General features: G+C 37.5%; 2 protein-coding genes across 2 annotated transcripts in view; both read left to right on the plus strand.

The window, feature by feature from the left end:
• LOC138175809 (basic helix-loop-helix ARNT-like protein 2) overlaps positions 1-25,962 on the plus strand; it is an 80,590-nt gene extending 54,628 nt beyond the window's left edge. Inside the window, exons 9-16 of the mRNA XM_069106309.1 lie at positions 230-470; positions 1,787-1,893; positions 2,126-2,276; positions 7,879-7,937; positions 11,004-11,112; positions 20,074-20,149; positions 24,152-24,260; positions 25,536-25,962. Coding sequence (XP_068962410.1) covers positions 230-470; positions 1,787-1,893; positions 2,126-2,276; positions 7,879-7,937; positions 11,004-11,112; positions 20,074-20,149; positions 24,152-24,260; positions 25,536-25,672 — 989 coding nt within the window. The 3' untranslated portion in view covers positions 25,673-25,962. The remainder of the gene's footprint in view (positions 1-229; positions 471-1,786; positions 1,894-2,125; positions 2,277-7,878; positions 7,938-11,003; positions 11,113-20,073; positions 20,150-24,151; positions 24,261-25,535) is intronic.
• LOC138175808 (splicing factor 45) overlaps positions 18,503-26,998 on the plus strand; it is a 62,131-nt gene continuing 53,635 nt past the window's right edge. Inside the window, exon 1 of the mRNA XM_069106307.1 lies at positions 18,503-18,512. The gene's annotated coding sequence lies outside the window, so the exon portion shown is untranslated. The remainder of the gene's footprint in view (positions 18,513-26,998) is intronic.

Here is a 26,998-nt window from a genome sequence, read left to right on the forward strand (position 1 = left end):
TTCTTTCTTTCTTTCTTTCTTTCTTTCTTTCTTTCTTTCTTTCTTTCCTTTCTTCCTTCTTTCCTTCCTTTCCTCTTTCCTTTCTTCTTTTTTCTCCTTTTCTTCCTTCCTTCTCCCTTCCTTCCCTCCCTTCTTCCTTCCTTCCTTTCCCTTGTCTTTCCCTTCTCTTTTCCTTCCCTTTCCCTTCCCATCCCCTTCCTTCCTTCTTTCCTTCCTCCCTTTAAATCAGATCACAAGAAGTTCTGTACCATTCACTGCATGGGTTATTTGAGGAGTTGGCCTCTGAGTGTAGTAGGACTGGAAGAAGAGAAGGACAGCCAGGAAAGCAGCAGTAACTTTAACTGCCTCGTGGCCATTGGAAGATTACATCCCTATATTGTCCCACAAAACAGCAGAGAAATTAAAGTCAAGCCAACAGAATTTGTTACCCGCTTTGCCACGAATGGAAAGTTTGTCTATGTGGATCAACGGTAACCAATGCAGTAATGATTAGCATTGAAAGTGCTGATGAAGATTACAGGAATGATAGGTTGTTCAGTAGCCCATCTGTACTGATTTAATTTATAAAGGAAAGACTTGAGTGCAATGAGTGTATTGATATGTCAGCAAACTTCCAACAAGCACGATCACTACAATGTATCTCAAGTAAATGACATGAGATGGAGAGGTAGCCTGTAATCACAGTTGCATTGACCTGGGAATAGTAATCACTATGTCTTTGGTTAGGTTGGGACACAAGAAGATCTGCATCCTACCTTGATTTCCAATTGTGCCTCAACATTCCAGCATGGAATCTGAGAGTCTGAAGAGCCCAGAGAGTATACTTACTGCCTGTGTGACCTTGAGCAAGTCACTTAACTTCCTTAGGCCTCAGTTTCTTCATCTGTTAAATTAGGGAGTTGAACTAGATGGCCTGTGAGGTCTTTTCCAATTCTATATCTATGATCCTGTAATCTTATGAAACTCCTAAGGGTCCTTGCCTTAGGCATATCATATGTTATCCTACTATGATTCTCTTCTAACCAATGGTTGGGGAGGGCAAGAGGAACAAGCATTTATTTAACACTGACACTGTGCTAAGTGCTTTACAAATATCACCTCATTTAATCATAACAACGACCTAGGAGGAAAGTGTTAATATTATTCCCATTTTACAGTTGAGGAAACTGAAGCAGACAAAGTGGTTAAGTGACTTGCTCAGGGCCATACAGCCAGTTAATATCTGAGGCTATATTTGAACTTAGCTCTTCCTGACTCTAAACCAAACACTCTCTATTATGTTATCTAGGCCTCAATAATAATAATGTAAAAAGAGAAGGGACCAATGATGTCAAATGCAAATAAAAACAGATTCCCTAGCCACCACATATTGACTTAGAAAACCACAAATTAACATTATCCATGTTGAACTATATTTGTATTTGTTTTGTTAAACATTTTCCTGGTTACATTTTAATCTGCTTCATCTGCACTTGGGAGTTTTGTAGGCTATGTGTACAGTAGGGGGAATTTGACACCTCCAATTTGACACCAGACTATTATTTAGAATAAATAGATAGGGGAAGCTAGGTGGCGCAGTGAGTAAGAGTGCTGGCCCCAGAGTCGGGAGGACCCAGGATCGGTTCCAGCCTCAAATACTTAACACCTACACAAAAATAACTGGCCATGTAACCTTGGGCAAGTTACTTAACTCCAATTGCTTAAAAAAAAAAAAAGAATAAATGTACAGTATACCGGGAAGTTGTATATTCACCAGCTCCGAATTTTATTTTTCCCATTTAAAAAGGGCAACAGCGATTTTAGGCTATCTTCCACAAGAACTTTTGGGAACTTCTTGTTATGAATACTTCCATCAAGATGATCACAGTAATCTAACCAAGAAACACAAAGCAGGTACACAATGAATGGAATTTTTCTCTGTGAAAATCTTTCCCTGAATTTTTCTTTTCTCTGTCTCCTCACTCTTTTTTTCTCTCCCTTTCTCAAATAATGTTGAATCCTAATTTCTACAGAACCTATAAGTTCAGAAACTTGAAAGAATATGAATGAAATGAATTTTATAACAGCAAGTGACCTATTATTTTAAGAATATCACAATATTCTGATTTTTTTCTTGTCTATTTAGTCCTGCAGAGTAAGGAGAAAATCTTTATTGATTCCTACAAGTTCAAAGCAAAAGATGGCTCATTTATCACTTTAAAAAGCCAGTGGTTTAGTTTCATAAACCCTTGGACCAAAGAACTGGAATACATTGTATCCGTGAACACATTAGTTCTGTAAGTAATTTTAAAAATAATTATCTTAGCACCATAATCTCAAAGCCCTAGTTCCTTTAATGGTTTTTCCTATGATGGAATAATAGCTAGAATAATAGTTTTAAGGTTTGTGAAAAGACTTTACCTATCTTGTCTCATTTAAGTCTCACAACAATCCTGTGATATAGGTACCATTTAATGGAGGAGGAAACTGAAGCACACAGAGGTCAAGTGACTTGCCCAGCCAGGGTCACACAGCTGATAAGTATGCCTGAGATCAGATTCAAACTCAGGTCTTCCTAACGCCAAGTCCCATGTTCTTCTCCACTGTACCAACTCCCTGCCATTTCTATTGTCTTTTCTTTGGATGTGCTCTAACTTGTTAATGTTCCTTTTTTAAAATGTGGTGCCCAGAACTGAAAACAGTGTTCTAGGGGTAGTCTGACCAGTTTATAATACAGTAAGCCTATTACCTATCTTTTACTGGGAATTATTGATAAGCCCAAATTTTAGCTTTTTTGGAAGCTGTAACACACTCTGAATTCATGTTGAGCTTGCAGTCAACTAACATCACTAAATCTTTTTTAATATATACATACGTATATAAACATGAATACATATATACACACACATACTCACATATACATGCACACACTGAAAGAAAGACAGCCTATGTCCTCAAAGACATATATTCTAGTATTGAAACTGGAAAGGGGCAAGGTTGGGGAAAGGGAAGTTACCCATATGGGGATGTGGTGGAGAAGTCCAGAGATTCAGAAGCAAAGCCAGGAGGGGAATGAATGATGGGCCAGCCTGGGCCCATCTCCAAAAGGGAAGCTTCAAAAGGAACTCACCAATGAGAGGGGGGTGATATGGTAAAGGGATATTCTAAGCTGAGGAGGCCCTAAACACTAAGGGATGTTCCAACATGAGAAGGCAGCTGAGTGATGGTGGGAAAAGTCCAGAGAGTCAGAAGTGCATCCAGGGAGGAAAGGAAGCAGTGCTGACCTGGGCCTTTCCCCAAAATGGAGGCTCCTGGAAGGAACTCTTCAATGAGAGAAGGGAGCATCATGGTAGAAGGATGGTCCAGGGTGAGAATCATGGTAGTAAAGTCCACAAAGTCAAAAGCTCATCTGGGAATATAGTTTTCAGAATCCATATTTCTTTCTTTTTTAAAAATAGGAATATTTGTCTTCTACTTTGGGTTTCTCTTAACTATGTTTTTCCCACCTACACATATGAAAGACAAACATGGCTTTAGTAGTTCTAATCTTTCTCTGATTTGTTACATTTTCTGCTCTCAGCACTGGACCTAGCTCTTCATTGTTCTTTTTGCACCAAACATTCTTTTAAAAGGGCTTGGTTTTTTTATTGCTTTTTTTCTTGTCATTTTTCAACAACCCTCAGATCACTCTAGGCTTTAGCTTTCTTTTTGCCTCTTACAACTTGGTGTCTATATTCAGACTTGGTTATGGATCCATTTTTTCCATTTTGTTCAGGTCATTTTAAAATCTAAGCTCATCAATTCAATTCCATTAACATTTATTAAACATCTACTATATGTCAGGCTCTGTGCTAAGTATTGAGAATACGAATGAGAAAAAAAAAGAGGCCCTGCCCTCAAAGAGCTTACAATCTTTTCCTCCTACTTAATAGTATTTTATTTTTTCCAATTATATGTAAAGATAGTTTTCAACATTCACTTTTATAAGATTTTGAATTCCAAATTTTTTTTCTCCTTCCCTCCCCTTTCTCCTTCCTAAGACAGCATGCAATCTGATATAGGCTATAAATATTACAGTCCTGTTAGACATATTTCCACATTAGTCATGTTGTGAAGGAAAAATCAGAACAAAAGGGGAAAAACCATGAAAAAGAAAAAAAGAGAGAGAAAATAGTATGCTTTGATCTGCATTCAGATTCTATAGTTCTTTCTCTGGATGTGGATAGCATTTTCTATCATGAGTCTTTTGGAATTGTCTTAGATCATTATATTGCTGAGAAGAGTTAAGTATCAAAGTTGGTCATCAACACAGTGTTGCTGTTTAACGTGTACCCTATTCTCTTGGTTCTGCTCACTTCACTTTGTATCAGTTCATGTAAGTCTTTCCAGGTTTTTCTGAAGTCCACCTGCTCACCATTTCTTATAGAACAATAGTATGTTATTACATTCATATACCACAACTTGTTCAGTCATTCCCCATTTGATGGACATTCTCTCAATTTCCAATTCTTTGCCAAAGAGAGCTGCTATAAATGTTTTTGTATGTGTGAGTCCTTTTCCCTTTTTTATGCTCTTTTTGAGATATAGACCAAATAGTGGTATTGCTGGATTAAATGCATGGTTTTATAGTCCTTTGGATGTAATTCCAAATTGCTCTGCAGAATGATTGAATCAGTTCACAACTCCACAATGCATTAGTATTCCAATTTTCCCACATCTCCAACATTTATCCTGTTTGTCATATTAGCCAATATGATAGGCATGAGGTGGTACCTTAAAGTTGTTTTGATTTGTATTTCTCTAATCAATTGTGATTTAGAGCATTTTTTCACATGGCTATAGATAGCTTTAATTTCTTCATCTGAAAACTGCCTGTTCATATCCTTTGACCCTTTATCAATTGGGGAATGACTTGTATTCTTATAAATTTGACTCAGTTCTCTGTATATTTTAGAAATGAGGCCTTTATCAGAGACACTGGCTGTAAAAATTGTTTCCCAGCTTTCTACTTACCTTCTCATCTTGGTTGTGTTGGCTTTGTTAGTGCAAAACTTTTTTAATTTAACGTAATCAAAATTATCCATTTTTCATTTCATAATGTTCTCTATCTCTTGTTTGGTTATAAATTATTACCTTCTCTGTAGATCTGACAGGTAAGCCATTTCTTGCTCTCCTAATTTGCTTATTGTACCACCTTTTATGTCTAAATCATGTATCCATCTTGACCTTATCCTGGTATACCGTGATATACGTTGATTTATGCCTAGTTTCTGCCATACTATTTTCCAGTTTTCCCAGCAGTTTTTATCAAATAGTGAGTTCTTATCCCAGAAACTGGAGTCTTTGGATTTATCAAACAGTAGGTTACTATAATCATTGACTACTGTGTCTTGTGTATCTTACCTATTCCACTGATCTACCCCTCTATTTCTTAGCCAGTACCAAGTAGTTTTGATGGTTGCTAGGATCTTAGAAGCTAATGGGAAATCAGAAAAGCATTGTCAGAAAAGCAATAAGTGTAACTATATCTGTAGCGTATACGCAGAATCAAATTTCTGAAAGTGTGTTTTCCATCTTCAGCTACCTTTCATGATAGTCTCATCTCATAGATCAAATATATTTTTTCTCTGAACTTTTTGAAATTTGACTTACTAAAGACCAAGATACATGACTTTAGTTGTTACCATCTGGCTATCATAAACTATGAGACCACATAGCCACTCTCACCCAATGGGTTTTTATCATTTCATTTTTACCAAACAACTTTTTCTTATTGGTCAGAATTTGTCTAGAATAGCAGCTTACTTCTTCATTACATTTGCCTCCTAAGACATGACATTATTAACAGGAAAAATCAAGAATTTATCAGATTATTTCAAGGTAGAATGGGATTTCTAGATAATTGTATCTTTGTGTCAGTTTTTATTATATTTATAAGGGAAACATTATTTTTCTCCTGCATGTTACTGGGCAGTCTATGATATATTCCAGCTATAATATCACTTAGTGTATTCCTTCTTTTAATCCAAAAGCTCTATACTGTACTCTGATACCAATTTTTCTCTAATTTGCTTCTCTTCCTTTATTCCAGCTTCCTAATATTGTGATTTTAAAAATCTTATATATAGATACATATCCTGTACATAGTTTTTATCTTCTACATAGATATAGATCTTATACATAGATTTTTAAAATATTCTACGTAGGTAATTGTATTTTGATTAACTTTTTTTCTTTTCCACAGTATATGAAAATTTTATATTATATATATATATATATGAGAATTTGTATTTTTGTTGAACATTTCATATTCTTTTTTTTAAAGCAATTGGGGTTAAGTAACTTGCTCAAGGTTACATGGCCAGTCATTTCTGGGTGTTGTGCTAAGTATCAGAGCCCGGATTCAATCCCAGGTCATCCTGACTCTGGGGCTGGTGCTCTTACTCTCTGTGCTACCTGGCCACCCCAGAACATTTCATATTCTTAGCAGCTAGAATGGCATAGGAGATAGAGCATTGAACTTGGAGTCAGGAAGACCTGAGTTCAAATCCAGCCTTAGACACTTACTAGCTGTGTGACCCTAGAGACAAGTCCCTCAATTAACCTCTGTGTGCCTCAATTTCCTCTTCTCTAGAATAGGAACAATAATAGCACCTGTCTGTCAGGGTTGTTCTGTGGAACAAATGAGATCATATATGTGAAGTGCCTTGTGAATCTTAAAGCACTATATAAATGCTATTATTATGGTGTTTGTTGTTTGTATTTTCTTTGTAAGATACTTATGGCACTTCTATCTCACTCTCTGTACCTCTGTTTCCAGCACTACCCAACCATTAATAGAGAATGTGAATGTTTTATTTCAGGTTTACTTTAAAGCATGTACAATAATTTATTATCTAGAAGCTTATATCCTCATCTCATTTCTTGTACTTTTTATCCTATAGACTTTTTGATTCTATAAATGTCTCCATTAAATCGCAATGGGATTTCTAAAATAATGATCCTTTTCTTTATCTAGAATAAGTGGTAGAAAAAGTAAAAATTTAATATCTTCTGTTAAATCTCCTGTCACCTACATATCTCTTGTCTTCTTGAAGATATCAGAGTTTAGGGAAAATATAAAATTAAGTACCAGGACATGTACTGGATATGGAATAATCTGCGTTGATCCAGGGTTATATTGTGTAATAGAATAACATATTCTCACAAAAATGTTATATACCACTTAGCTCAAAACTTACATGGTTCAATATGGCAATTTATTTTGCCCGATTATATGTGAGTGTAAAGATGTAGATGTAGATATATAAAAATAGGGGGCAGCTAGGTGACCCAGTGGATAGAGTGCTAGGCCTGTAGTCAGGAAGATTTATCTTCCTGAGTTCAAATCTGGCCTCAGAAACTTACTAGCTATATGATCCTGGGCAAGTCACTTAACCCTGTTTGCCCCAGTTTCCTCATCTGTAAAATGGGCTGGAGAAGGAATTGACAAACCACTCTAGTATCTTTGCTAAGAAAACCCCAAATAGTCACAAAGTCAGACATGATTGAAAGGACTGAACAACAACATATAGATACAGACACAGATGTAGTTAAACATTTATGTGTGTGTATGTGTGTGTGTGTACACAATATATGTTTGCTACAAGGAATTTTTTTTTCCAGTGGGGAAAGGGGGAAAACAAATGCTTATCAAATTTTTAAGAATAATTTTTAAAATGTGTTTTTTTTACTCTAACCAAATACTTACAAAGATGGTTATACAAAATAATTGCATATAAATTTAATTCCCTAGGACCTAGAACAAAGCCTTGTACATGGTAAGTACTTAATAAATTATTTTTATATTGTTTGCCAAATCAATTTTCCCCCTAAATTTTTAGTATTTTTTAATTTTAGGGGATGTAGAGAATCCAGAGGAACATCACTGCTTACTTGCAGCTCACAGTCATCAGAAGGTAAGATTAGGGGGTTTTGGTTTGGGCCTGTGATTTCATTGGTATAGTGAGGAGACCCCTTCTAGGAATGCAGATCAGCAACTTCTCTGCAACGGATGGTTTTAGATTGTTGCTAAGGGCACTGAGTTGTTAGGGGACTTGTACAGGATCACACAGCCAGTGTGTCTCGGAGGCAGGACTTGAACCAGGGTTTTCTTATCTCTGAATCCACTGGGCCTGATCCACTGTGACAGTCTGCTTTTAAGCTTAGTTTCAGATCCTTTTTTCTGTGCTGAAGAAAAGATGTGGAGTTAGAGTTTGAGATTGGATATTTTGAACAATAGGGACCCAAACTCTGTATTAAAAGCAGAGAAAGAAGCCAATATTATGCTTGGAGGCAATATTTCTTGATATTAGCAATGTTATGCAAGGAGTAATAGGAAAAGGATAATGATGATTCCGCAATATAAACTATTTCTATATCAGTCAATCCATCAACATTTATTAAGCACTTAATGTAAGGCAGGCACCATGCTAGGGGTTGAGAATACAAAGGCATGAACAAAACAGTCCATACCCCCAAGGAATTTACCTTCTATCAATTAGCTGGCATTTAATAAGAGCTTCCTATGTGCCAGGTGGAGGGGCAGTATGATATAATGGTTAGCATCAGGAAGATACTAGTTTACATTCTGTTTCTGACATAATACTAGCTATGTGACCTTGGGCAAATTACTCAAACCTCTCGGGGACCCAGGCAACTCTCTAAGACTGTAAATGGCAGAGTGTCCATCTGCATTAACAGAAGGAAGTTCTTTACCAGGATTTCCTTTTGTCAGTCTGGTTTGAAGAAAAAAAAATTGAGGGCACTATGTTAGTAGGGGACGGGGATGCAAAGAAAAAAATGTAGAAGTCCCTGCCCTCAATAAATTCATCGTCTATCAAGAGAGACAATTTTGCTCCTGTGCAAATATGTAAATGTGAGGTAATTTGGTAAGAAGAAGGCAGTGGTAGCATTTTCCTGAAATATTCAAATTGATATGTTTTACTAATCTTACCCACTCTGTGCATATGTCAGGATCCTCTTGGGACCATCTGTGACCACAAGGTTGGTTTGTTTTAGGAGATACAGATGGCATGTTGTCATGTCCCTAAGATTTTGATCCTTGATTTTGGGGGAATCACTAAAAGGTAGCCCAAGGAAAGGCAATCTTGCATTTATGGGGAGATAGGGATCCAGGCAGGAAAAACTCGAAGAGACAGTAAGATTCTTAGTGTTTGGGCTCCCAATGAATCAAGGTTATAGCATGCTAGAATGGAATGGCCATGTGGTTGATTGGAATATCCAGTGGGAAGATGAACAACCTACGTGCCTTCTGGTACTGAAGTTAATGCCTTGCCAAAGCAATCGTATTTCAGCTAGAAGTTGTGTTAGGAGACAGTGTTACTTGGGAAATCTCTCAAGCTCTCTGTGAAGGTCCCTGGGTTAGATTTCCAGGTCTGATAACTATGAACTTGGATGTCTTAGGCAAGTCAGCCCATTTCTCTGGTCCCCCATTCCCTCTCTTATAAAATGAAGGGGTTTGGGGTGGCCAGGTAGCACAGTGAGTAAGAGCACTGTTCCCAGTGTTGGGATGACCTGGGGATTGAATCCGGGCTCAGATACTTAGCACCATACCCAGAAATAACTGGCTGTGTAACCTTGAGCAAGTTACTTAACCCCAATTGCTTAAATAAAATAAAATAAAATGAAGGGGTTGGGCTAGATGATCTTTGGGGTGCTTTCCAGCTCAAAATCTATGATCTTATGACAGTCCTGTGTCCAAGCACATTACCTCCTTTAAGAAAGAGAAACTTGTGCAACCACTCCTCATACATCTTTGAAGCTTTTCTGGAGAACATTGAGCACAGCACGTAGTAAAGCATTGATGTGCTCACTTTGGCTGGCTTAGTTTCCTTTTCTGATTGGTGCTTTGTTCTTGTCTCAACTTCTGCTCTTTTCTTTTGACTCCAGCATCCCAGAACCTCAGTTTCTCCACTCTGACCAAATTTGCTGTCTCCATGCCTTGTTTTTAATGCCCAGATCCCTTACTCAGGGATGTACTGACAAATGTTTAACCAGATCTCCAGAGGGAAAAAAGTACACACGACATACTTTTAAGTTTAACCTGCATCACTGTCATTTTTGCCTTGACATTCTTAAGTCTTGACAATCAACAAAACAATGAACTAAATTCTAATTTGTAGTCTTTGCCCACATGAATACACACACTGAAAGTTTAATAGTTGCCTCTCTTGAGCCTCAAGCTCTCAAGCTGACTCTAGCACCCCCTACTTTACTCCTTGATGATTACATACAGTCTGGCTGTTAACCCTTGTCTGTCTTATGCTGGCTGTCTAGATATGACACTTTACCTTAGGTGGTATAGTAGATAGAGTGCAGAGCCTGGAGCCATAAAGACCTGAGTTCAAATCCAGCCTCTGAGACTTATTATCTATGTGATCCTGGGACAAGTCATAAATATCTGTTTGCCTTAATTTCCCCATCTGTAAAAATGGGGATAATAATAGTCTCTATATCCAGGGCTGTTGTGGGGATCAATTGAGGTAATAATTGTAAAGCACTTAACACATTGCCTGGCACATAGCAAGCACTATATAAATGTTAGCTATACTGATGCTGATGATCATACACCATATATAATTAACTCGTTCATGAACTGAGTAAAACTAGTACTTTATTCTCCTTAGTTATTTAAAATATTGAAATAACTGCACTAAACTCTATGTTCACTGGTGCCAGTAATCAGGCAGGAAAGGATAACAAGTGATTTTGCTGTTATTTAACCCTTAGATAATCAGTTCCTGTTTATTCTTTTGAAATATTGAAGTGTGATATCATAACTGGGGTTAAAACCCAATGGTAAAACACATTTTAGGGCAGATGAATAACACTTTTAAAGAATGCTAGGGGAATTCCATCTGAATAAAGAAAAACCTAAACTAAAATTAACAAAGATGGCATACTTGTAACTGAAATCTTCTCACCATTTCACCATGTTTTTGTTTGTGTTTTTGTGGCTTTAGATGCTTCCAGACAGTCCTTTATTAGTGTGCCTGGGATATCTACAGGAACAGTCCTTGGTGCTGGTAGTATAGGAACAGAGATTGAAAATGAAGTTCTCGGCTTACAGAGGTAATTCTGTATAGATGCAAAATCCAAGTATGTATGTGCATAGTAGAGCAGAGACCATGAGTGTGGTGGCTTTCTGATATGTGGCTTTGCTCTGGAGGAAGCTTGCCATGGTAGATAGAATGTGATGTGTGGAGTCAGGAAAACCTGGCTTCCCCATCTGTCTAGGTCACTTGTTAGTTGTGTGAGTCCTGGACAAGTCACTTTGCCTCTCTCCTCCTCCGTCTTTGCATCTTTAAAATGGGAATAATAATTACTGTATCACTTAGATTACAGAGTTGTTCTAAGGATTGAATAGAAAAATATACATTAAAGACTCTGCAAATCTTAAAATACTGTATAAGTGTTGATGTTATTTTTATCTTCTATATTCTATTTACTTTAATCAGTATTATTAATTGCCAATTGGGGGCTTAGAATTATGTTGGCTACTTAGAGAAATGCAGAACTAACATAACTTTACTTGTGTGACCCTCAGCAAGTTGTCTCTCTAGGCCTTATCTATAGAATGACAGAGGTAGACTTAATATATTCTGATATTTCTTGCAGCTCTACATCTATGGTCCCATGTTCTTATGACAAAACAATCCCTTCTTGCAGTCTCCCTGGGGATATAGGACTTTTGTAACATTACTTAGACTTTGAGGTATTTAATCATGTGCGGTATATTTCAGCACTCTGCTCATTTAAAATTTTATTAGTTATATATTATTTTCTTGTGTGATTTTCTAGTGGATCCTTTTCCTTTTCATCAGCTTTTCTATTTGTTGACTTTTGAGGGGAGTGTTGGGAGCATGACTCCCTTGCATCTTTTCACTCTATTTGGTTCAGTCCTCATACAGTATCTTGCTATGAGTGCTATACCTCATGGTGTAAGAGAAATGAGAGCTAGGAGATCTGATGTCTAGTAGTGGTCATGGAATTAACAATCTGTGTGACTTTGGGCAAGACATTCACTTCTCTAAGTCTTGGTTTTCTCATCTGCAAATGGCAGGGTTTGGATTTGGTCATCTCTAGAATTTTCCCAACTCAGAAATTTCCTCCAGGAGGTCAGAAAAGGGGGAGAAATCAATGTGAGGTTGGTTTCATTAAGGAAAGTGAAGCTGACCTGGATCTTGCAAGAGAGACAGGCTTTGAATAAATGGAAAGGAGGTGGAGTAGGGCTTTTAGGGAAAAGAATGCCTGGGCATGAGATGAGGGCACTGTGAGACAGCTCAACTAACTGCAGTAAAATTAACAGATTGGAGAAGATGGGCCTGAATAAATATGGTAAAATCAAAATATGGTGAATTCCAAGCTACCAGATTTGGACTTTATCTTATAGATTGTAGGAAACTAATAGACTCATAAACTGTTAAAGCTGGAAAGAACCTTAGAGATCAGTTAGCCTATACCCTTTATTTTACAGGTGAGGAAACTAAGGCCCCAAAAGGTAATGTGATCCAAGACCAGGTCTTCTGATTTCAAAACCAAGACTCTTTCTACTATGCTTTGTAGCTTTGCACCCCTTTGGGGGAATGACATGGTAAAAGCCATGTTGTAGGGAAAATAATCTGATATCCACGTGCAGGATGGTTTGAAGCAGTGGCAATATTGATCTTAAAATTGAAGCTAATGTGTATTGGTAAGGAATTCAGGATATCAATCAGTAGGGGAGAACACCCAACCATTATGCTGCTCAGTATAAACTATCTGGAAAGCAGGCTATGAATTGAACACTTTCCTTGACTATTTGTGTATCCTTAGCTTCTTTCCTTATTTTATTTCTCCCTCTAGAGTAATTGCTCAGCTGTTCTAAAGTGCTTCAAGGCATAGAACAATGTTTAAGTTTCTTTGTCATTTTGAAGAACTGGAACCTTAACCAGGGAATCAAATATTACAGTAAAAATTTGGCATATTGGTAACTTCTTGGGGGGGGATATAAATCCTTTGCTGAAAATTCTATTGTACTAAGGTAGTAGCCTTACAAGTTATTAATGTTACAAGTATTTAGCCATTAATAGACTAAAACAGATAACTTCTTATGTTAGGTTGCTTATTTTTCTGCCTATTCTTGTGATCCTTGTGACAATAAATAACCTTCTACTCTGTACTCTAGTAAGATGGATAAAATGAATTAAATTGCTATAGTGTGTGATATTTGTATTTTTGCCATAACCAAGTAACTGTGATCCCTGTCTAAAGTGCAGTTCCTCTAGAAGAAAAGCAAAATGAAAAGGGACTAAAGAATGCCCTTCTACTGTCTAGGTTATCAAGGAGAATGTTTTCCTTATAAATAAAATCAACATAAACTCTTTAGTATAAGAAGAAGAAAAAAGGATCTAAAGAGGCAGGGTAGGGAATCCTGACTGTGTGAGGAGGTTGGAAGATGGATAAATGGATGAAGTGGTCACTTTCCTACAGGTTTTCATGATCCTCAACCTAGCAACCAGAACATCCTTGTTGGTGAGAATCAGATCAAGAACAAACCTTTCTTGTTGGCTCCTCTACTCGTGGAAGGATGAAACTGTTATTATATCCGGTTAAGAAATTATCAGCTGTTTGTTTTTTGGCAGGATTTGTAATAAAAATTGAGAGGAAATATCAGACATATCTTGACACTCATCCTAGATCTGGGAAGGCAGATTTCAAAGTGTTTAGAGAAAGGATTGGTAAGATTCCATAGTCTAAAGTTCTCTTCAGGAGAAGTCAGTTCAGGAGGGATAGGACTCCACCCAAAGCCAAATTCTGAAGACACAAAGAGAAACAGTACCAATGAAGAAAAGAAATTGTCGAAAGAGACCAATATGGATGCACAAGGATGTCATAATTAACTCGGATTTCTAAAAGCCCTGTTCACAAGATGGAAGCAAGAACCTACAATGAGGAAAGGTTACAAATGACACAATCCTGTGAGAAAAATAGCAGGAGTGGTAAGGCTCACAAAGAACTGAGACTGATGAAGAAAGTAAAAGATAATGGAAAGGGCATCAGGACTTGTTTGGTTTTGACATGTTTATGACAAGAAGATGATTAAAGACACCTACTCAAGGGGATATCAAGAGATAACAGATAAAGCAGAACTTCAGTATCCTCTCCCAAAGAGAACAATCTTTGGATTCAAAAGGATAGAACAAATATGACTAAAATGTAATCCGTATGTTTTCACTTTCTACTGACTCTTTCCCTGTCACCTACAAATATGTCCAGGTTTCCCCCACCCTCAAAACAGCCTTTCATTTGACCCTGGCATACCCTCAAGCTATCATGCTATCTCTTCTGCCCTTCATAGCCAAACTCCTGGAGAAAACTCTTTGTACCCTAATTATTTTTATTTCTTTTTCTCTCCCTTATTCCCCAACCCCTTGCAATGTGGCTTCCAAACTAATCACTCAACAGAAACTGTTCTCTCCAAAGTTACCAGATGATATCTTAATCATCACCTCCAATGGCCTTTTCTTAGTCTGTGTCCTTCTGTCAATCCCTCTGCTATCTTGGACATTATTGACCATTCTCTCCTCCAAGGTACTCTTTCCTCTTTGTATTTTCATGACTTTTCTTTCTTTATCTGTCTGGTCACTTCTTGGTCTCTTATGCAGGATCATCATTTATATCAAACCTTCTATCTAAAGGCATAACTCAAGGTTAGTCCATCTTCTCTTGCCTCTCTATATTCTCTTTACTAGAGATATCATCAGATCCCATGGGTTCAGTGAACATAAATATGTATAAGTCTTACAGATCTATATAAACAGCCCTATTTTCTCTCCTAAAAATCCAGTCACCCATTAGGTAATTGACTACTGAACACAATGAATTGGATATCCCATAGGAATTTCAGATTCAATATGCACAAAACTGAACTTATTTTCTTTTCCCCCAAAACTCTTATTTCTCTCTTTCTGTCCAGAGCATTGGTAAGTCAGTCAATAAGCATTTATTAAGGAGCTACTATGTGCCAGGCAGTGTTTTAAGACCTAGGTATGGGGATGCAAAGAAAGTAAAAATGACAGTCTGCTTTCAAAGAGCTCACAGTCTAATGAGGGAGATAACGTGAAAAAAAAAAAACAACAAAAACTATGAATACACAATATAATAGATAAGTTGGAGATAATGAACAGAGAGGGAAGGCACTAACACTAAAGGGTATGAGAAAAGACTTATCATAGAACATGAGATTTTAGCTGAGACTTGGAGGAAGCCAGGAGTTGGAGATAAGGAGAAACATCCCATGCCTGAAGGACCATTAGTGAAAAATGCCCGGAGTCTGGAGATGGAACATCTTGTTTGAGGAACAAACAAGCAAAACCACCAGTATCTCTGGATTGAAGAATAAGGAGGAGGAAAGGGGAGTGAGGTATAGAAAGACAGGAAAGGTAGAAGACCTTTGAATGCCAAAAAGAGGTTCTGATATTTGATCCTAGAAGTAATGGGGAGCCATTGGAGTTTCTTCAATAAGGTTTTACGTGGGTGACACAGTCACATCTGTGCTTTAGGAAGATGAATTTGATAGCTGAGTAGAAGATGGACTAGACTAGGGGGAGACTTGAAGCAAGGAGACAGCCACCACCATTCCAGTTTCAGAGGTTCATGGCCTTGGGGTCATCCTCAGCTGTTTACTAGCTCTCATTTCCCATATCCATGCATTTGCCTAGCCTCTCACAATATGTCCCTAGTTCTTCACTCACATAGCCATGACCTTAGTTCAGGCTCTTATTTACTCCAGGGGTGGAGAGGGGTTATAGCCTTCCACCCTTGAGACTATTCCACTAGGTTATGGAGTGGATAGAGTGCTGGAGGAGGCCTGGAGTCAAGAAGGCCTAAGTTCAAATCCAGCCTCAGATACTTACTAGCTGCGTGACCCTGGGCATATCATTGAACCCTGTTTGCCTCAGTTTCCTCATTTGTAAAATGAGTTGGAGAAGAAAATGACAAACCACTCCAGTATCTTTGCCAAGACCCCCCCCAAAGGGGGATCACAAATAAGACAGGACTGAAAATGATCAAACAACAACATACTATTCTGATAGTCTCCTGAATGGTCTCCTGACTTAAGGGCTCTTGTCCTTCCAATTATTTCTCACCACCGCTGCCAAAGTAACATGTTTAAAACATAAGTCTGATCCTGTCACTTCCCTTCTCAAAAAGCCCTACTGTTTCCCTATTGTCTCTAGGATTAAACTCAAACCTTTCTGCAGGTATTTAAACCCCTTCATGATTTGCCCCAGACTACCTTTTTAGGTGAATCAAACATTCCTCTTCAGTCACTCTTTTCCAGTTAAACTGACCTATTTACTATGGCCTATAAATGAAAATCCACCTCCATTCTCTGCCTTTTCACAGGCTGCCCCCCATGCCTAAAGAGTACTCTCTCTCTTCACCTCTGCCTCATAAAATCCCCAGCTACCTACACAGGTTAGCTCAAGTGCTGTCTTCTACATGAGGATTTTCTTGATTCCTCCCAGCTTTTAGTAACCCCTCTTCAAAATTACTTTGTACTGACTTTGCATGCATTTTGCATTTACTTATATGTATGCATGTTGTTTCTCTTAATAGAATGTAAGCTCTTTGAAGGCAGAAACCTTTTAAAAATTTTCTTTTTTTTTGTATCCCCATGGCCCTTACTACGCTCTCTACACAGAGTAGGTGGTTAATAAAACCTTTTGGAGTTATTTATTGATAGATGAGAAGGGAGTAAAAAAGAAAAAGATCATTCAAGTCACTGGGCCTCAATGAAGCAAGAATATGAAAGATATATGAATGTTGAACCACTGCCATTGATCTTTGAGAGACTGTGGAAAATAAGAGTGGTGCTTCAGGATTAGATAGAAGGGCAACATATCCAAATTTTCTATAAAGCATAGATGATAGGGACTAAAGATCATAATCCAGTGAGCTTTACCTCAATTCCTGGCAAAATCAGAGAATGTCTACAAGTACAACTATCCAAAAAGTGAAAGGGCCTACTTTGGGAAGCCTTGAGTTGCTCCTCATTGAATGTTTTCAAGCAAAGACTGAACTTGCCAGGTACAATGGAAAGGGGACTTTTGTTCTGCTATCAGTTGAAAGTATATGGCCTCTGAGGACCCTTCTAACTCTGAAGTTCTATAATATCGTGACTCTAAAATCCCTAACTTTATAGTTAAAAAGAGTTTGGGTTTTTTTTCCAAGAGATTCCCACCCCCCCAATCTCTATTGTTGGAAATGACTATCTAATGGTTTCTGCTCAAAGTTTATCTATCTAATTTGCATCTTTATTTATGTGTATGTTGTTTCCTCCATTAAAATGTAAACTCCTTGAGAACAAGGATTATTTTTGCTTTTACTTTGTATCTCTAGTGCTTAGTATGATGAGTACTGAATAAATATTTGTTGACTGATTTTTTTGTCTGATCTTGAAAACCATAATCATAATGGCCCTTTCTTTTTTTCATATACACATGAGTTATTTTTATTCTTTTTAAAATTTAAATGTATTTATTTACTTTTAGTTTACAACATTCAGTTTCATAATCCCTTGAATTCCAAATTTTCTCCCCCTTCCCCTCCTCCCATGGCAGCATGCAATCAGATATAGGTTCTACATATACCTTCACATTAAACATTAATCAAATTGTAAAGAAGAATTATAAACAATGGGGTGAACAGTGAGAAAGAAGGAATGAAACAAAAAACAAGACACAAAAGAGAGCAAGTACTTTGCTTCAGTCTGCATTCAGACTCTGTAGTTCTTTCTCCAGATGTGGATATCCTTTTCCCGAGTCTTTTGGAGTTGTCTTCTAACCTTGCATTGCTGAGAGGAGCCCAGTCTATCCAAGTTAGTCATCACAGATACGATGTGTTTGTAACAATGATCCTTTCCTTACTATAGACTACCAGTTTATGAACAAATTGTCTAGGATATGTATTCTGTGAATTCTTCTATAAGTGTATGAAACCTATGGCCTAGGCCTCTCCAAGGCTTGGACTGACATGGCTAACACAGATCAAGTTATATCCTGAGAGCTGACTTTCAAAAAAACAAAAATCATCTCTTTTTGACTTCTTGCCTCTACCTAGAGTTGCTCCAGGACAATCTCTATAATAAATTCATTGTTATTGTTCAATAATGTCTGACTCTGTAACCCCATTTGGAGTTTTCTTGGTATTGATGTTGGAGTAGTCTGCCATTTCTTTCTACAGCTCATTTTATAGATGAGGAAAGTGAGGCAAACAGGGTTAACTGACTAGCCCAGAGTCATACAACTAGTGTCTGAGGCTGGATTTGAACTTGGTTCTTGACTTCAGACCTAGCACTCTATCTACTGTGACACCTAGCTGCTCTAATAAGTTCATGGTGTAGCATATATTTAGATTTCCCCAAATAAAGACTATCATGGTCCCTAGCTCTTATACAGGTACTCAGGAGAGCAATGTACATGGGGAGGACAGTCTTAATTTTATCCTACAGAAAATGTAGAAGATAAAAATGACTCACTACAACCAACCACAAGATGCCAAACACATAAATTACTCAATTAGCTCATAAGCTCATATGAAGGCAACCCTTTGACATTCCAGTGAACTTTCTCTCTCCCTCTCTGTCTCTCTCTCTGTCTCTCTGTCTCTCTCTCTCTCTGTCTCTCTCTCTCTGTCTCTCTCTCTCTCTGTCTCTGTCTCTGTCTCTCTCTCTGTCTCTGTCTCTGTCTCTGTCTCTCTCTCTCTCTCTCTCTCTCTCTCTCTCTCTGTCTCTCTCTCTCTCTGTGTCTCTCTCTCTCTCTTTCTCATATATATAGTTTGTACACAGGCCTTCATAGACTCAGATAAAAATCTGTGCTCTAGAATTCCACCAAAAAACAAAGGTTCTTTAGGACTACTGAACAATTTTCCATCAGCCCTCACTGTGATGGTGGAAGAAGGCAAGGTCTGGATCTCTAACCCTCTTTGCCCCCTTCCCATGTCATCTGTAGTTCTTCAACCCTAAGAACCACTTGGGAGATTGTCTTCTTTCTTTCTTTCTTTCAGTGAAAGAGCCATTACTCAGACTTTCAAACTTAAGAACTCTGAAACTTGGGGTCACCTATGAGGCAGTCAAAAAGCTAGTTGTTGTTCAGTCACTTTTTTCAGTCATGTCTGATTCTTCGTTACAGATACTGGAATGGTTTGCTATTTCCTTCTCCAGTTCATTCTGCAAATGAGGAAACAGGGGGCAAATAAGGTTAAGTGACTTGCCCAGGGTCACACAGCTAGTAAGTGTCTGAGGTCAGATTTGAACTCAGGATGAGTCTCTTCCTGTTTCCAAGTCCAGTGTTCTATACACTGTGCCACCTGGCTGCCCAAGAACTCTGTTAGACACTGGCAATAAAAAACTTAAAAAATGAAACAACCCCTGCCTTGAAGGAAGAATGGGAGGAAGGAGAACAATGTGGATACTTATAAGTAAATACAAGATAATTTTGGGAAGGAGGCACTGATAGCTAGTGGGATCATTAGGCATAGTTCTAAGACACTCCCTTAAATTAATCTCTTTTGAAGTCCAGACTTCCCATATGAGATGGGCCTAGAGTTTTCACATACCCCTATACACGTATCATGCAACTTCAACAAGCAGACAAAGCTTTTCAAAGTTCCCATATATTCATGCCTACCTTGGTTTTCATGTGGGCCTATCCCAACCTAAACCAATTGAAAAGGAAAAAAATCAATAAAAGTTAAACTAGGAAAAATAGATACAAGAAAAAGAAGCAAGCTTCTCAGAGGAGTGAACACACAGATGACCCTTAAAAACATGCCGATGAATTACAATCTTGAAGGGTCTCTCCTGAGCTGCCCTAACTCTTGACCCCTAGCATGAGAAGCCTAGGTCTACTCCTCCCTCCCAAGCCAAAAAGATAAAATAGTCCTAGTCAAGCCTTTGAGTTAAGCAAGGGTCTCTCAGGTACTTGGGACTTCAGATCACCTAAAAGTCATCTAAGAACAAATGTCTTTATATATTCCTTTTTCAAGGTTACATTCTTCTCCATCTCTTGCTGATTCAAGTCCAACAAACATCAGAGGTTCTCCAGCAGTTAACTACAGTAATGTAAGTATGTATGCATACTTTGATTTTTCAGTGGATATGTGAGTTCTCAGAGGGTTGTGCTCCCTTCCTCCAGTGTACGTCACAAGCCACCAATGCCTTCTCATCCTATATGTTTATCTTTTTTTTAGTAATATTTTATTTTTCCTCAATCACATATTAAAACAATTTTAAAAATATTCTTTTAAAAAGTTGACTTCCAAATTCTTTCTTTCCCTCTGTTCTTCCTTCCTGAGGCAGTAAGCAATCCAATACAGGTTATACATGTGCAATCATGTAAAACATTTCCATATTTATCATTTTGTACAAGAAGATTCAAACAAAAAAAGAAAGAAAATGAAAGAAAAAATAAAATGAATAAGAAATAAAAGAAAAAAGAAAGTGTAAAACATCATGCTTCAGTCTGTATTCAGACAATATTAGTTCTTTCTCTGGAGGCAAATAGCATGCTTCATCATGAGTCCTTTGGGATTGACTTGGATCATTGTATTGCTGAGAATAACTAAGTCGTTCATAGTTCTTCATTATACGGTATTGCTGTTACTGTGTGCAATATTCTCCTGATTCTGCTCGCTTTGCTTTGCATTAGTTCATATAAGTCTTTCCAGGTTTCTCTGAAATCATCCTGCTTTCAACAATTCATTCAATAATATTCCATCACAATCACATACCACAGCTTGTTCAGTCATTCTCTATTTGTTGGGCATCCCCTTGATTTCCAATTCCTAGCTACACAAAAACTGCTATAAATATTTTTGTACAAATAAGTCCTTCCCCCTGCCTTTTTTTTTTATCTCTTGGGATACAGACCTATCAGTGCACAGTTTCATAGCCCCTTGGGAATAGTTCCAAATTGGTCTCCAGAATGGTTGGATCAGTTCACAACACTACCAACAGTACGTTACTGTCCCAGTTTTCTCACATGAGATGAATGAAAAGTCTGAGAAATAGAGTTTCTGGGTAATTAATAATTTATTAATTAGACTAGCAAATAATCAATAACTTGATGGTCCATGGTCTCTCTCAGTAACCAAAGACAAAACCATTGAGATCCCATGACTCAAGAAGGATAAGAGGCATTTGTGGAAGAGTATAGAGTCTGAGGAACAAGACTGGGGAAGAGGGAAGGCATCAGAAATGTAGTTTTGTTTAATATTGTTTAATAAAGCAGAGGACAAGACAAGTAGACAGCAAGTTGAGGAGCAAGGTAGTTGCAAAAGAATTGAGAGAGAGGAAACCAACAGAAAAATTGAGAAAAATGAGAAAAGTAAGAGTAAAGGCTTCCTTGAGCACCTAATTCATCAGTGTTCTGAAGGTCACAAAGCCTCTGTGACCAACTCCCGAAGACCAACCTAGGGACTGAAGGTTAGCTGCAGAGAGGAGGATACATCCCCCAGAGGTAGGACTGGGAAAGGTAGAGAATAATCCCAACTCCAGTAGCCTCTCAGAAACTCACTAAAGCAATTGTTCACTCTCACTCTTTAAGGGATGCAGACTTTATCCAACCCTGGTGGTCTGAGAGAACAGAACCGAGGCAGCAAAGGCTGGGAGAGGGAAGTAACAGTGCTTAGCTTTCAAAAGGGAGAAAGAGAAGCATATTTGCAGCAAGGATACCATAGAAAAAACCTGCAGAATGATTGATGGAGACAGACAAAAACTCTCCAAGGAGGAGAGATGAACAAACCATTTGAAGAAAAGAGTCATCTTAATATGTAAACACTTCATAAAAAAGGAAAATTATGTCAGAATCTCCTGAGAAAGGTGAAAGGTATTACAAGTTCCACAAGGCCTCTGAAATGGCATTGGAGAAAATTAAGAAACTCCAGAATAGTTCAGAAGAGCAATCAGGGGTTTATGTGAATATATCAAAGAAATAAGAAAAGAAGTTGGGATTCTTGAGGGAGAAAAGTCTATGTCTAATCAGAAGTAAGTCAATTAGAACAAAATGCAGAGTCCATTTTCCAGGCAGATTCTTTTTAAAAAAGAGAATGAGGTGGTACAGTGAATAGAGCACCGGCCCTGGAGTCAGGAGGACCTGAGTTCAAATCCGGCCTCAGACACTTAACACAAAAACTAGCCGTGGGATCTTGGGCAAGTCACTTAACCCCAATTGCCCTCCAAAAAGCAAAAAAAAAAAAAAGAGAGAGAGAGAGAGAGAGAATGAAAGATTTGGAGTATAAAAAATATAAAGGCAGAGGAAAAAGTAATAGAACAAAAGTTTTTAAACACCAAGATTGAAAGAATACATGAGAGTTCAAAAAACAAAACAAAACTCCAAACCCAAAGATATTAAGCTTGATGATAGGATGCAAACAGTTACTCTAAGAATTATAGATATTCCAGCAAAAAATTGGGAAAAGGAAAATCTGAAAACCTTATTTCAAGGGGTCATACAGAAACATTGCCCAGAAATATTGAAGGCAGATGGCAAAGAACAGATTGAGAAAATCCACAGAACATGGAAACGCAAAATTTTAATCACTAAGAACCATTCTAACCAAATTCCAGAACTATAACATCAAAAAACAAATTGTAAGGCAGTAAGAAAAAAAAATAACATTCCAAAATACTCAGTTTCCAAACCTCCAAACAATCAGAATAGCACTGAGTTTATAAGAAACCAAAAGAATATCAGAGAAGGGCAGCTATGTGGCATGGTAAATAGAGCACCAATCCTGGAGTCAGGAGGACCTGAGTTCAAATCTTACCTCAGATATGTAACACTTACTAGCTGTGTGACCTTGGGCAAGTCACTTAACCCCAATTGCCCTGTCTTCCCCCCTCCAAAAATACAAAAAAGAAAGAAAGAAATATCAGAATATGATATTCTTAGAAGCAAAAGTCAGTTGACAGAGAAAAAAAGTTGTAAAGATGAAACTAAGCAGAAAAAAAAATTGGACTTCTGTAAAAAGGATGAATTAAAATAATTTCTTCAAAAAAAAAATCCAAAGGAAAGCAAACTATAGCATACAGACTGATCAAACAGCAGAAAGTTAAATACTTTCAAACAGTAATGAAAAAATAAAAAATTTATTTTTTTTTTACTTGGGACAAGTAAGATCATAAATGTGGGATAAAACAATATTTTTGTTGATTTTCTTTAAAAAAAAAAAAGCTTTATACATCATCTGAGAGAAAACGAGAAATTAAAGAGAGTATCAATAGGCTAAAGAACTTAAGAAGTAGGGGCAGCTAGGTGACGAAGTTAATAGAGCACCAGCCCTGAAGTCAGGAGGACCTGAGCCTCCAGCCTCAGACACTTAACATTTATTAGCTGTGTGATTTTGGGCAAGTCACTTAACCCCAATTACCCTGCCTTCCCCCTCCAAAAAGAAAAAAAAATTTAAGGAGTAAAAAGTATGGTTTTGTGTGTGTGTGTGTGTTTTTAAGACAGGAGAATAGGTAAAAGAAGTAAATTAATATTTCAGGGAGCAAATCACATTCTGTCATTAGTAAATCAATATCAGTTAATCAACCAATAGACCTATGTGCCCATGTGCCAGACACTTAGTACTAAATACTACGATATCCCAGATAATACAGACGAATGCCTTTAGGAAAAGTATAAAGGAGAAGGTGGGATGGGGGATGAGGCCTCAGGTAATGACTGATTAGGTCTCAAAGGGAGAAGAAGGTGAGAAACTTCCAGTTCCCTGTCCCCTCCTTTTGGGGTGATGAAGAGTAAGGATAGATGAAAACATAAGTGCTCTGTGCCCAAGCATTGTGAAAAGTTTTTGATCATTCCATTTCTTTCTCTAAAACAGTATTTCACTTTAGTAGGTTCATAATATGTTTGATTCTCTCATTACTTCCTGTCTTAATCCTGAAGTAATTGTCATTTGGTGTATTTAATATTCATGTTCCTTTCTATATTAATCTCAAACCACCCCCAGTCTTCCCTTCTGCTTCCCTATCCACCTACCCACAATTATACTCCCATCAAGGTTTTGATTTCATTTAATTGCAAAGCTTACTTACCATTCATTTTTCCTCTTGTCTTTCTAGGTGCCAAACAAAGAGCTGATTCAGTTATGTTCTTCTGAAATAGGAAACCATGAGCCTTCGGGGCAAAACCTTGGCATTATTTCTTTCTCCAGCAATGAACCACTACTCAGTAAGTTGTCTTTGGCTCCTGGGGATCATTTTAATTCCACAAAGACCCCTTATCCATGGCAAAAGCTTTAGGCCCAGTAGACCTTTGTGAAGGAGAACTTTTTCTTGAAAACTGAGATTAACCTTTTAAATGAATGAATTGAATGAATAAATTGTTGAGTGTAATATCAATGATACACAGTGGAGAGTGGCATGCTAGAAAGAACTCAATCAATGAGTTTGTGAATGTGTGCCATTAAACTAATATGCAAAGTAATGAGCAAGTGTGTTTCCAGTTAACAGTAAGCATGCAGAGAAAGACAATTTGACTTTGCATCCCCATTTTGAAGACTAGTACAGTATGATACAGGGAGGCACAAATAAGTAGAGCAGTTAATTTAATATACACTTTCAAAAACTTAAGTAGGTTTGTAAAACTAATTTAATATAGTTACAGTGTGATATACAGCTTTCTTTTTCTTTTCTTCTTTGTAATAGGAAATCATCATGTTTGTTCATGCTTGTCAAGTGCATAACAGAAAAGAAACATTTTTTAAACATAAATAAAACTTTCCTTTTTCCTCATTGGAATAATTTGTGTTTGTGTCATCAGAATTTCATTCTTATGAGCATACCTTACCTCTTGAGTCAATTTCCCTTGTAGAATCTTTGTTAATGAAATGTACAGTACCCTTTCAGTGACCTTTTTGAAGTCTATTCTCCCCCAAATTTGGAAAGCACATCAGTTTATACCTCACTTTCCTTTCTTTGTCCATCATGAACAATGGGAGTAGTCACATCCCCTCTAGGTTCTTTTCATTTCTACTTCAGAATCAGATCCAGAGCAATAGTTGACTTTATAATTATCTCCATTTTCAAAAGGAGACGTGAAGAGTCTATCAGCTTTTCCTCTTTTAACAGAGAGGGACCTTCAGCTACTGTCCAGATAGCTAATGGCTCCCACCACTACTATATCACACTAGCCTTAAAATGTGCCTCTGGAACTCCTCATTCATTTCCTTCTCACGGGATGGTGCTCTGTACTTTACTCCTACCATGACATTACTTCTGTTTCTTCCCACCATTAATCCTCACCCAGATATCCAGATGTTCTCTACCATGCTTCTGTCTTCCCATTTGTAGAATACATAGTAAAAGTATGTCTTCTTGGTGTTCAATGCTACCCCACCATTTTATCTAATCTCTTCCCCTTGTTGAATCAGATTTAACCTTCTCTTGCCATATGTTTCCAATTAACCCTCCTTATTTACTCTGTGTCTCTTTTAAAATTTGTTAGGTGACAACACGCAGCTGGATTTTGATGCAATGTGTGAAAATGATGACACTGCCATGGCTGCCTTCATGAATTATTTAGAAGCAGAAGGAGGTCTGGGGGACCCAGCTGACTTTAGTGACATCCAGTGGACACTCTAGCTCTTGTCATTCTCTACAAATGAGTAGTGTATAAAAGTGTTTCATATACAACTGTATATTCTTCAGTACTGTATTAATCCTATTTTTATCTTTCATTTAAGTTACTGACCTGCTGATTTGTACTAAATTGCAACTTGCTGATGAAGGAATAGATGAAAAGCTGCAGTTTTTCCACCATTGGAAAACCTCAGAATTTATTACTAATGCTTTATAGAATGAGATTGCTTATATCCATGGTTTAGCTATTTTATGCTAAAATGTTCTTATCCCTCATCCCCCTGAAATGTGCATTGTATTAAGTATCTGCGTTCCTTGTATGATATTACTTGTTTTTTTTGTGTGTGATATTTGAGTTCATGGGATTAATTATATAATGTACTTTTCTTTTTTGGATCATTGATAACAGCAAGCTTGTGTTATTTGATATGTTTTCAATACTTGAGTGTGTAGCTCTTAATTGATGATGGGGTTTGTAGGCTATAAGGACAAGGTGAGTACCACAAAATGTAAAGAGATGGAGGCTGAATCTGGCACTCTGAATTAGACTCAGAGGAAGAGAGTGCAAAGAACACAAGATTGAGAATTGGAGAATCTGAATTTTACATCCAGTTCTTTAATTACTGTCAGTGTGACTTTAGGCAAATCACTTCATCTCTCTAAATCTCATTTTCCTCATCTTTAAAATGACAGGCTTAAAGCTAGCTAGTTTCTGAGGTCCCTTCTAGTTTGGAATCCTGTGCCTCTGAGTGAAATTGCTTCTTAATCAAAGCTCGTGAAAAGTATGGAGAAATTTGATGTTTTATTCACAGGTACGGTTTTTTTAAAGAGCCTTTTTAAGGTGCCTTAAAGCCAGGCTATTGATTTCTTTCTATAGGTAAATCAATAGACTCTGCTTTACTTAGTATTTCTACTGTCAGCTTTGGGCATTGAATTACATGAATTTTAGAGCTGGAAGGCATCTTAGTGACCCCTTCTCTTTATGTAGATAAAGAAAGTGAGAGCCAGAAAGATTAAGATGTAGTAACTTGGGGGTAGCTGGGTGGCACAGTGAATAGAGTGCTGGCCCTGGAGTCAGGAGGACCTGAGTTCAAATCCACCATCAGACACTTAATACTTACTAGCCATATGACCTTGGGCAAGTCACTTAACCCCAATTTCTCTGCCTTCCCCCCTCTAAAAAGCAAAAAAAAAAATTAAGTAACTTGCCCCAGGTTACATGCTAAACAAGTCATCTTTTGAAAAATATTTGTATAGAAAGTAGTTATTTATGGCTTTCCATGTTGAGAAAGGAGCAGGCCTCACTAACCAATCCAGGGACTGGTCACT

Source organism: Petaurus breviceps, unplaced genomic scaffold (genome assembly GCF_028583685.1).
Source record: "Petaurus breviceps papuanus isolate PSGF00001 unplaced genomic scaffold, PetGlider_PUasm1.0 79, whole genome shotgun sequence".
Classification (NCBI taxonomy): Eukaryota; Metazoa; Chordata; class Mammalia; order Diprotodontia; family Petauridae; genus Petaurus; species Petaurus breviceps.